The sequence below is a fragment of the Arthroderma uncinatum genome (genome assembly GCF_011692745.1).
Source record: "Arthroderma uncinatum strain CBS 119779 chromosome Unknown scaffold1, whole genome shotgun sequence".
In the NCBI taxonomy this organism is placed as follows: Eukaryota; Fungi; Ascomycota; class Eurotiomycetes; order Onygenales; family Arthrodermataceae; genus Arthroderma; species Arthroderma uncinatum.
Window position 1 is genome coordinate 6,208,617 of NW_022983863.1, and position 12,087 is coordinate 6,220,703.

At 50.4% G+C, this 12,087-nt stretch overlaps 3 protein-coding genes across 3 annotated transcripts; 1 reads left to right on the forward strand and 2 right to left on the reverse strand.

The window, feature by feature from the left end:
- Positions 1-358: 358 nt before the first annotated feature.
- GIQ15_01840 (BTB domain and ankyrin repeat protein) lies at positions 359-5,284 on the reverse strand (the record flags this gene model as incomplete). The annotated part of the gene is made up of 1 exon (XM_033549257.1): positions 359-5,284. One exon carries the CDS (start codon positions 5,282-5,284, stop codon positions 359-361), a length of 4,926 nt encoding a protein of 1,641 aa, XP_033410208.1.
- A 583-nt stretch (positions 5,285-5,867) lies between these two features.
- Positions 5,868-6,874, reverse strand: GIQ15_01841 (uncharacterized protein; the record flags this gene model as incomplete). The annotated part of the gene is made up of 2 exons (XM_033549258.1): positions 5,868-6,429; positions 6,480-6,874. The coding sequence occupies 2 exons, from the start codon at positions 6,872-6,874 to the stop codon at positions 5,868-5,870; spliced, it is 957 nt and encodes a 318-aa protein (XP_033410209.1).
- A 3,138-nt stretch (positions 6,875-10,012) lies between these two features.
- On the forward strand, positions 10,013-11,666 carry GIQ15_01842 (protein kinase domain-containing protein; the record flags this gene model as incomplete). Its single annotated transcript, XM_033549259.1, has 5 exons — positions 10,013-10,155; positions 10,211-10,533; positions 10,600-10,910; positions 10,966-11,128; positions 11,491-11,666. The coding sequence occupies 5 exons, from the start codon at positions 10,013-10,015 to the stop codon at positions 11,664-11,666; spliced, it is 1,116 nt and encodes a 371-aa protein (XP_033410210.1).
- Between the last annotated feature and the right edge of the window lie 421 nt (positions 11,667-12,087).

A 12,087-nucleotide genomic window follows, 5' to 3' on the forward strand; every position in this document is an offset into this window, starting at 1 on the left:
AACTTTATACCAACGACTCTCAAACTACCAGTTCTGGATCATTACTGAGATAAAGGTATCGTGGGTTCTATCTATAGATAATCAGGTAGAAAAATTCTATCTCTATAAAACAAGCCTGGAGCTATTATGTATCCTCGCGGCAAGAGTCTAAGTAAGTAGAAGAGGATGCGTACGTCTATCAATAAATACAAATATAGCCACACGTTAAGCCCAAACATCCGACCCATAAAGTATTAAACAATTAAATAATACAGAAAAGTATCCATCAGTAACACGCGAAGGGCATGCATGCGGCTGTGGCCAGAGAGAGACGTTCAGTCCAGCCGAGATTAACTCAAAGCCCTGAAAAGATTGAAGGTTATGAAACGTTTTGTGTGCTAGCAACCCCTCCGCCACCTCGTGCTGGGCCACCTCTATGTCGGCCTCGGCCACGGTCACTGTGTCGCTTCCTATCGTCAGCATGAGAAGGTGGAGCTCGTTTCTGTGGAGGTGGATGATCACTCGGTTTTCCACCGGCTGAGGCATCTGCACCAACCTGTTTAGAAGATGATACACCTGTCAGTCCTTCACCATCTCGCGGAACGTGTTGGCGCGCCTGCTGCCCTCCTCTTCCTCTACCTCTCCCGCCTCCCCTAGTTGAACTAGTTTTCCTACTCTTCACTTTCTCTGCCTCCATCTTCGCTTTGGCTTCCGCAGCTTGCTCCTCCTGCATCACACGCTGAGTCTCTTGGTCCCACCATTCTTGGAACTCTTGTTCAACTTGGATATCGTGCAGATTATGTTTCGCCGTGGCGGCTTCGTGGATTTCATCCTTTTCAGTCTGTTGCTGTAGGAGAATTGTGGCGAGGGAGATTTGCGATGTGCCGGGGCCAGGGCCAGAAGCAGAGGTCGACACTGAGGTTCTTATTATAGGCGTGCTGAGTTGCATTGGCTTGGGTGCAGGCGCACGGGGGGGTGTTTTTGGATACGTCGGCTTCATCTGCGGAGATGCCGAGCCAGAGACAGTACCTGAACCCGCAACTGTTTGGCGGAGGGTTAGAGGCGTCTTTGGCGTGGCGCGCGCTGGTGTTGGCGTAGCTATTTCAACCTCAACTTTGGTCGGCTTAAGCTTCGGCGATTGAGCAATTTGCCATATCGACGAAGTGCTAGTACCAGGTTTGGCTGGTTCTTGCTCAGCAGCCATCTGCTGCTGCTTAAGCTTCTTGCGTTCCTTCTGGGATAACTTTGGCGAGAAGTTCCGTGTTGCTTCTAGTTCCGCGCGGGAAAGGCCCTCGACACGAGCAGGCGGGGTGTGGGGATTATTCGTTTCGGCCATAATATCTCTGAGGCCTGCTCGTGTTTTTGTGGGTGTGATTGAGCACCAGGGGGCTTTGGGCGGTGGAGAATTCGGGGTAGTGCTATTGTTAAAATCGCGGGAGGATGGCTGACGGGGTATTGTCTGTGGTACAGCTGCGCCTCCGGGGGCGCGAAGGCCTGCGTATGACGACTTTGCGGACAGTTGGGGGAAAGTAGCTGGTCCTAGATCCAAACCCAGACCAGGACCGGAGCCAGGAGCCTGGGAATGAGGTTGGGTTCGCGGCGAGCCACGAGAGCTACCCGCTGGAGTTTGTCTAGAGCTATCTCCCCGACGACTTTCGGGGTGAAGGGATGGCTCGTCGTCCATTTGGAAGATAAGGTCACCTACTGATCTCTTTGGAACAAGTGTAGGGCTTGCTTCAACGCCTAGTCTATCCGACGGTGGTGTGACGATGCCTACTTGTTTCCCTCGGCGTGCCAAAGGAGACAGAGAGGCCTTATCCCTTTCAAGACTCCCGGGCCGTAGATGCGTGTCACGCACCTCATCCTCATGTAAGTGCGAGCGAAGCTTCATTGCATCTATACGGCGTCGTTTATCCTGTTCCACGAGCGAGATGACTTCCGGGTATCGTTGGGTGAGGAATGATTCAGCATTACGCCCGCGTGAGATAGGCTGGGAGGTGAGCTGATTCTCCTGGCAGATTTGATCGAGTTCCGATAGCAAGTCCGGGTCAAGGTCGTCGAGCAGTCTATTCTCCAGCATGATCTCAAGATTAAGACAAATAAATTCCAACGCTGCATGCTTGAACTCCGTCACGGAACACGGCATCACGGCATTGAGAAGCTGACACACATTATGTGTCGTTACGAACATGCTCAATCTCTGCTGGCATATCTGCGCCAACCGATCAACCATCAACTCATTCGCGACACTCAGCACGTCAATGACTATGTCCATGAATGCCTCGCCATCAGCAACTCGCACGTCATCGAACAGCTCCTCGTCGACATCAGCGTATACATATCGCATCACAAAGCCCCATACTTTAGGGTCGATGTGTGACAGGTCAACGCGTATGAGCTCAGGGGCTTCTCGTTCCTGGCCGGCAAGCCTATGATGGAGCCATCGACCACCTGCACGGCCCCGAAAGAGGCCATCGAAAAACGCACATCGGTTATATAAGACATGGCTGTGGGCTTTTACCTCTGTGCCACCCTCGAGCTCGAGGAGAACATCAGCAGTGTCGAAGAAGGAGGATGATGACGAAGAATTGGACGTGTCTTGGATAGCGGCGGCCATGTCATGGTGTAAACTTGGTGACGGCTGAATCATTATTCTTGTCGCACGTTCGAGGGCCGGCATTTCTAGAGCAGTTGCTAATTTGATTACGTCTGCGCGTATTTGGCGATATACAGTTGCATTTGTCTGCTTCTTATCATGCCGGTGCCTGATCCAGATGTCATATAGCCTGTCTGTGTATAGATATATGGCTAGGTTGAAGAGGGATAGGAAGGAGAAGTTGGTGAAGAGGAGATGCACTTGGCCTGCCTTGTCATATTCGATGGACATTATGCCGGGGAGAGTGAAGTAGTATTCCTTGCGGAAGGTAGAGAGGGCATTCCGCAATATGGGGCTGCGAGCTGAGAGCGTGAACTCGTGTACGGGAATGCGTGTGTCGCTGGATGTAGTAGAGAGCCATGCTATAGATGGACTAGAGAGTGATTGGGAAGCCCGTTGAGAGTCTAGGAGGGTGTTCAATTCCTTTTCAACATCGATATCGGCATCAACGTCAACATCAGCATCCTCATGCTGATTTGAAGTATGTAGTGCAGACGTGCGGATATCAACCCTTCCTAGCCCCTCACCAGTGACCTCCAGCATCCCCTCGAACGGCATCAGGGGTCGAATATCAGCCCACAGCCGCTGTTCACCAACCACCACGCTCCGCCTAGCCACATCACAGCTACGCTGAATGACAGCATAGGCTCCAAAGGCGTTACTCCGCACCCCCACAGCACGGGAGATACTAGTCACTCTAACGAATTTATATTCTTTCCCACCAGCGACTCCTGCAGATGTAGATTTGATACCTGCCCTGCGTTCCTTCAACCAAGCGGATCCCGCTTGGGTACAGATAATGATGGATCCGTCCTGGCCGACATCGACGTCACGAACGGCCATGTGGCTTTTCTTAACAGCCCAGGCACGAGTGGGTTGGGGTAATGAATTGCGGATCTTCGCTGGGTTGGTAGTCGATGTTGAAGTTGATCTGTTCTCTCGATCTCGGTCTTCGTCTCTTCGGTCAGGGACAGAGACGGTAAAGACCTCTCCTCCACTTGAAAGTGCACATATCGTGTTCCCACCAGCCCGTGCCTTCGTGACGTAGCTCACTCCGCCACCGTAGCGTGCGGCCATGAAGCTGCTCCGAATAAAACTCGACACAGGGCCGGTTAGGGGAAATATAAGCTTCGAATACCCGTAGTGCGTAAACACCCAGACCTCATGATTCTCCAGCAACACGACAGTAGCACGTTCGATGGCAGAAACTGAAGATATGGATACGTTGAATAAAGATGCTCCCACTTTTCGTGGGATAGGCTGAGAAGTAAGAGAGCGTGCGTCCGCGTCCATGAGGCCCAACTGGCCATCGTTGCGGCCGAAGGTGTATAGCGCAGAAGAAGTAAAGACGACAGAGTGGATGGGAGAGGCGGCTGCACCAAGGATGCGGTCACGTTTGAATGGGTTAAAGATCTGGCGCGGGGAGAGCTGGGTGGGTATGTCGTTGGCCGAGTTACCGGCAGTAGGCTTGGGTTTGGGCAATGTATAGCCTAGCTGGCCATGCTTGTTGCTGCCCCAGGAAAACACTTCACCCTGGTCCGAGACGGCGATGGTGTGGTCCAACCCCAGGGCGACGGTGGTGATGCGTTTGCCCGCGATGGCCCCCGTGTCTATGCACACGGGACTAAAGGATGTTCCCTCGTGGCCGGTTCCGAGACGTCCACCGGGCCCGAATCCGCACATGTATAGATTACTGCAGGGATCGGTGGTGAGGATGGCTGTGTGTAGCTTGGACATGACCACATCTTGCACGATCAAGGGGGTAGAGCGGACAAGGAACGGGAGATCACCGGCCGGTTCGTACTCTAGAGCTGCATCCTCGTACTTTTCCTCGTAAAAGCGTTGTATCAAGGCATCCGGTCGTGGCAAGGTGATACGTTCGGGAAACTGGCGGTCGTCACCATCCCCGACGCCCAGAGAGAGGTTCTTGTTGCTTCCAAAGGTAAACAGCTCGTCACCGTCCAGACTGACCCGTGGAGCAATAGACTTGGTTATTCCGTACTGCTCTCCAACCTCGTCTTCACCACTGACCGCACTCTCATCATCTTCATCGTCGTCTTGCCCCTTATCCGTCTCCGTAGCGGCATCATAGATGACAGTTGAACTGAAGACCTCAAACGGACTGTTCCCTTCACGGTCTTTAATCTTAATCAGACCACCGCTACCACTGCTATCTTTATCCATAATGGCCTGTGCAACGGATATATTCCCAGCATACAACGCACGATGCAAGGAGGTCCACCCGCTCTCTGCATCCTGCAGGTATATGTCCAGAAACGGGCCTGGAACGGCCAGCAACGCACACGCAAAGCCATACGCGCTCTTCTTCTCTGACGAGGCGATGAGATGCATCAACGTCCTCCCATGCCTGTCTCTGGCATTGATATCATTCCGTGTCAGCGTCGTATTGGCCAAGCCAGCCTTCTCTGCTGGCGAAAACGAAAACGCACCCGCACCCGCACCCGATGACGACTTTCTGTGTTTCGAAACCGCACTCGGCGAGCCGTAGGAGTGAGAGGTGCCCGTCACGACGGCGGAACTATTCTTATGTGTGTGGGGAGATGCAGCGGCGAACGTGGCGCTGGCCAGCAGACGGGAGAAGGCGTCGACATCGTCCTGGAGAAAGAAGTGAAGCAGTTGCCAGCTCATGTGCCGCAGCGTGAGGGCTGCTCTTGTTGTCTGTGTCTAGTAATCTCTCCTCGATGGCTGTCTCTTGATCGTATAGGTGGCCTTGACGGAGCTGCGGCAGGGTCGGATGACTGGTTCGTAGGTACTCAGACCAATGCAGGTACAGGGTTATGATCGTGCAAACGAGATGAGAGCGAATATAAGAAGACGACGAAGATTAATATGAGATGATATTAGATGAGAAGATGATACTAGATGAGAAGATGAGATAGATGAGATAGAGGAGAAGTGGGATGTTCCTGGAGTCTGGAGGAAGCTCGATCGCAGGCCAAGCTCGCCAGCCAATCAGAGGCCGCAGACCCCGCGGTGCGCAAAACGTGGTTCTAACGCTTATATATAGGGAGATAGGTTGTATTACCATATTGTAGTAATTGATTTGCTTCCATAGGGGGTATTACTAGCACCAACCAAGACTATCGAAGCGTACGATATGTAGCAAACACATAGGCGATGAGCTCCAGGGTACATGTCTACAGCAGGGATATGTATATGTGTAGTGAGCGCATTCAACTCCTCCCCGTTCAATGGCGTCGTATCATGGAGTTCACCCCTTCTGGAAAAATGCCTGTAAGCGCAGCAAACTATCCAACCCAGTTTGCTCTGTCACCGGCCTCTCGACCCCATTGATCCATATAAACCCGTATCTTAACAAGACTCCAACTCTTCTAGAAATGTCGATAAGCTTCTTATCATCTTCTGAGATACTACCGACCTCGTAATGGAAAGTGGTCCAGAATGCTTCTTCGAGAGAGTTACTAGCACCGTAGTAATGCCAACCATCCTTGTCTGAAAACCCAAGAAGTGTCTCTAACCCCCACAAGGATAGCCCGAAAGGTTGGATGCTAGCTTCCGCCCAATCTATAACTCCAGTCAAATCTCCCGTCTCTTCATCCACTAGGAGGTTCATCTCATTCAGATCACCATGGCATAATGCGCAGCGAAAGTCACTGCCAAAAAGGAGATCCAACTCTGTTCGAGCAGTTAAAATTGCTAGAGTAAGATATGGTGGCATTGACTTGGAGAGTTGCTCGAGCTTCCTGTCATAGTTGCTTTGTAGCAGTGTCTCTGGTCGCGGTTGCGCCTTGATCCATGATGCAGCGAAAAACCTGATACTGATGGTAAGCTAAATCACCGTAAGCTTGAGGGCGAAACATACCTTGCAAGCCCTACTACCGTATTCATCTGCTTCTCAATGCCAAAACTGACAGTGATGTAAGAAACACCGGGCAGTCTTTCAATAACGTAGACGAATAAAGAATCATCCGCCATCACCCCGTATGACTTGGTCTTGGCTGCCAATTTACTATGTACACTCTTCGCAAGCGAAGTCATTTTGGGGTCAAGCTGCGACTTGGGAGAGCGAAATTGTACGATCGTGGGCTCGAGGCCTGCAAGCAGTGTATAGCTAAACTGTCCCTGTATCGGTACACGTTTGACTGGCTCGCCGAGAAGATTAATTGCAAAGGCATCGCACTGTTGTGGTGTGGCAGGAGCATGATCCTCGAAGAATTGAGTGACCTCAGCGCTGAGATCATACTGACGTGGGAGCATCGCGTGGGAGTGAGAGATGGGTGAATCTAATACTTGGTCATAGCAATAAAACCCTTATAGAGAAGTATTAGTTAACGCGTTGTTCCGGCCCGATGTCCGGCGCAGTGTGAAACAACGTCGCTTGGAGGAACTTTCGACCTACCACTTGGGAAAAGCAAACGAAGGAGTATCAAGATTCTTCTAATTTCTTATTCTTAAGGGGTACAGAAGGCACATTTTTTTTTTAGTAAATACTAAAAAAGATGTAATTTAGTGTTGATATGATATATGGCGTTGATGTGGCCAGCAGGATTGTTGCGATGGCACAGAAGGTCGAGTTAAACAGGAGCAAATATTTGTTGAGCCAAAAAGCGACGCCGCTTCTTGAGTGGCAAAGTAAGAGTTTGATATGTTGACAATATTCTATCTAGGTTTATAGCGGAGTATAAAGTTGGAGTATAAAAAGACGACGTCGATCCAAACAGAGAAATATCTTTCAATTTGTTATTTCGTCTGCTAAGGCATATGACGTTAGGCCAAAGGTCTGTATGTTCTGACTGTTCCTTCTCGACTGTGCCCTAGCTATCTGCTGAAGATCTGTCAGGAACGCCCATCGCCCAGCCGTCTTCCAGCCTTTCGCCAGCCAGTCATTTGCCAGTTTTGGATAGTATTCTAAGGTCTTGTAGATCGTCGTGTCGTGCGCCCACACTACAAACACGTTTTCGTCAGCGTCAAATCTTGCTATACTCTCAATTGTCTCTTCTGCTTCTTTGAGCTCCTCCGGGAAGCAGAGATCTAGGCCTAGATATGGTAATGTGCAGGAAGCACGTGGATGTATCTTGAGGAGTTCATCAGCTGGACAAGGCCGAGGCCTTACACCAGGGACATCGACTTCATCTGGCAGTGGAAGTACCTCCGACGGTCGGAGTTCGCCTCCAAGGTGGATGCTTTCTGCGGCTAGCAAGATAAAGGTGTCCGGCTCAGTTGATGTTCTGGCGAGAGCATTGATATGGCCGAGAGAGTGCTAAATATATCGATGGTGAAAAGGAGCTTTATTCTGGGTGCATGGTTAGGTTAACTCACCCCTGGCGCATCAAGGAGGTAGAAGTTGCCGTCCCCGAAGTAGTCATGAGCACGCAAGCCGCCAATATCGATATTGAAGCGGTCTACCTCAAGGCCTATAATTTTTCAGCCTACGACGTCCGTCTCGCGAAAATGTGCATCGGCGACCGTCGGCCAGCCAGGCATAAAACGGTCGTTTATACCTGGACCCACAACTAGCTCCGCACTGGGTGGAAAGCTGGCAAGATTGCCCGTGTGGTCCCAGTGTATATGGCTGTTTGATCTAAGTCAGCGGAGTTTTGTTTTGCGTTTGGTGTATACAGGTCCTGGGCTTGCCTCCACACCACGGCATCAACCTTGTCCAAGTCCGTCCCACCGTCACGCAAGATGTAAACCAGCTCCCTCTCGACAGTCACTATCGTGCCTGAGCTCTTGAGCCGTGCAACTGTATCGGGAATGAGGTTCTTTTAGTCCTTTTTGATGCCGAGATCAAAAAGAACATGGCGACCTTTATGAGTGATGAGAAACACGTACGAACAAAAGTCGAATGTATCAAGGCCAGCAAACGGCGGATGAAAGAGGTCGCTACACGGGATTTTGTACGCCCATGACGTGGTATCAATGATCGATACGGATACCGTAGAGCTAGATGGTGGTGTCACTACTCCCATTCTGCCTTTGTTTGAGTAATGTCGTTTTTGGTGAGATAGTTGAGCTACCGTCGCCAGCAGCCGCGCGGAGCAGAGCGTACGGGACAAGATCAATGGCGTGGTTGTCCACGGACAGGGCCTAGACAATGAACGGAAAAATGCGAGACAACAGAGCGTCATGTTGGTCAGTAGTAGAGAAGCGCGAGATGGAAGGGGGGAGCTGGATCCAGGGACCGTCTGCCCACACATCCAATCAAAAAGGCAGGGCGGAACAGTGCGATGGGAAATTTACATAACTAGCCTTGCGACATGATGCCATACCATGCAACCCTTATTTCGCAATGTTTGCTGCAAGCATCTGCACTGATTCAAGTAACTTCGGCGACGAGTCAAGTACATAACTACCTCACCCAGTCAGACACCGGAAGACGTTCTCACTACGCTCACGCTCGAGCAGTGGGAGCGCGAGTTTCCCATGTTAGAACTGTGCTTGCGCGAGTGCATTCGCCTACAGCTGGTCGGCACTGGCTTCACAAAAATGTGTCGGGTCGAGACCTGCCCCTGGGCAAGACAGGCGAGGTCATTCCCGCCCACGCATTTGTCGTCTATCTTATAGATGAGGCTCATATGAACCGTAAAGTATACACCAATACCGAGGACTGGGACCCGGCCCGGTAGTTATCTGCCCGGCCGTGCCGAGGATAAAAAGCAGCCGCTGGGTGGCTCAGGTGGATGTGTCCCTCTGATATTATAAAATACTAGGTAAGGCCCGTCTAGTAGTTATTTAGCAGCTTAGAATGGAATTGTCGGGAAATAGAACAAGACCCTCAGCGAAAAGCGCATCTATGCCTGACATGGCATGATGGTATTTCCGGTGGTGTACGCGGTGTCCTCTCCATCGATAGTACATGTCAGGCCCATCCGTAGGCTTCTGCGACTGTGAGAAATCAACCGCCATCACCTCTCTGAGGCTGTTCTCCTGCTCTGCTATGCAGTGTGCACCTCATACGGCTTGCGCGATGGCGACTCATCTGGGTTGGCATGTTCCAAGAGCCCAATGGCACGAGGGAGATTCAACCTCGAGGACGGGACAGCTCGTAATACCCGGTCAAGGGTCAGGAGAGCTTCTTTTAGCACGACTTTTGAATGGAAGCCTCCATATTCCTAACATCAGACCATCACCCGTCACCCTCTCAAATCTAATTGAGAGGCTGTCCCTAAACCGGCATTATCAGATTATCCGAAGCTGAGCTTTCCCAAGCAACACCTCGACAGACACGCAATCTCACAGTTTCACCACGCATCTTGCCCCTGAACGCTGACAATTTCAGCAATCTGGGATATGGACCGGTTCCTTCTACTTGGACGCCGCCTCTTATCTAGAGCACCGTCTCCTCCTCGAGTAATCAGACATCATGGTTTCACCACTCTTGACCCTACGGTTAAGATGGAAGAAGAGAAGATGCCGGCTTATGAGAAGGGTCTCTTTTACCCCGTCAAACTTGGGGAAATATTTAATGCCAGATACCAAGTATTGGGGAAGCTAGGATTTGGCGCAAATTCTACAGTCTGGTTTTGTCGCGATCTAAAGTACTAGCTGTGGGCACCTTGTGCATTCGAGACTTCTCGCTGAACTGCATCCCAGATTACATCGCTATGTAGCTCTTAAAATCTACATACGCAACTCCACGTCGAAACGGGAGGGAGAGATCTTGAAGTATCTCACTGGCTTCCGGTCCTCTCATCCTGGTAGCAGCAAGTTCCGAAAGATGCTTGATGCATTTGAAACCAGCGGACCGACTGGCGAGCATCCATGCTTGGTACATGAGCCTCTAATAACCAGTCTTTTACACCTTCAAGCGATCTTTGTTGGTCACCGACTTCCAGAAAGTGCGCTTAAACCATTACTACGAGAGCTGCTCACCGCTCTCGATTTTCTACATTCTGAGGCTCATGTTATCCACACCGGTTAGCATATCTAGGGAGTACCTGGCAGAGTGACGTGACGCCGTGGCTGATTGATTTGACACTTAGATATACAAGCGAAAAATATCATGATTGGCACAACAGACCCCATGATATTTGACGAATGGGACAAACTAGAAATCGAAGATCCCACTCCCCGGAAAGCTGTTGATAATTATATGGTTTACAGGTCTCGACTCTTCAAACCAAAACCAGGCTGGAAAGGTTGGGGTTTGCCAATTCTGGCAGACTTTGGGACAGCTCGCATCGCCGAGGGGGAGCAAGAAGGGCTCATACAACCATTCATCTATCGTGCTCCCGAGGTTGTTCTGGGGATGAAGTGGAATGAAAAAGTCGATATTTGGAATGTTGGAGTTCTGGTATGTTGTCTATGTGACTCGTTTGGAATTGCAGCTCGACTTACGTACGCTCTAGATATGGGACCTTCTTGAAAGCCGTCATATGTTTGATGGCGATAATCCTGAGGGAAACCAGTCAAATGCCCATCTACTTGCCGAAATGATCGCTTTACTTGGCCCCCCGCCGGCTGGGTACTTGAAAAGAAGTAAAGAGAGTTGGAGGTACTGGGATGAATCCGGTATGCTCCTTTCATGCAATAATCATTCCGAGTCGATGTTAACTGATTATGTTGAACGGAGATTCGGTGTAATACTGCCTGATCGTACGAAACACGTTAGTCAACTACGCCGTTTCATTAAATATCAGTGTCAGCTCTCCATCATCGAACAAATGCTACGCCCGGCGTTTTAACGCCTGTTTCAGCTGTAGCTGGCATCTCCGCGATGGCAAGATACATGGCCGTATGAGGAACATAAATAGGAGCTCAATATCGTGTATTTAGATGATCAGTGCTTGATAGATTGAAATCTCATAGATTGCTCCAGACCCACCTGACCAATCAAATCAATCAAATATCTCGTATCTCAGAGATTATGACAGGGACGTGGAAGGACATGGTTATTATTCCGAAAAACTCTCTTGAAGAGTCAGAGGAGTACCTTGAAGGAGAGAACAAGAAACTCTTTCTGCGGTTCATGCGGAAGATGCTGACATGGGCGCCAGAAGAAAGACATAGCGCTCGAGAGCTCTTGCTGGATGATTGGCTGAGTCGTTAGCTATTGCTCGACCCCCTCCACAGGGCAGACGAGTGGACATGACACTCATGGCTATCATAGGTGAAAGTCATTCGCCTGTGCCGTCTTATATATAATAATAGACTTGACCCTAGTTACTCCCACGTGACTTGTATAATCTAGGGCCATATATCTCACGGTATAGTTTTTAATTTATCTAGTTGTAACTCTCTCGGTGAGTGCGGACGAAGGCTGGAGGCGAGGCAACGGCGTTGGTTAGACAAAGAGTTCGTATCCAGCCCTGATGTAGGCACCCGCGTTTCTGCCGTGATCAGCATGTGTAAGGGGCTAGCGGAGGCTAACCGATAGGCATCACCATAGAAGAGCAGGAGAACGAAGAAGAGAAGATGTGATGTGATGTGTCTGAAGCAGCTCATGCAGTGTATGACTCCTCGCAGCATGA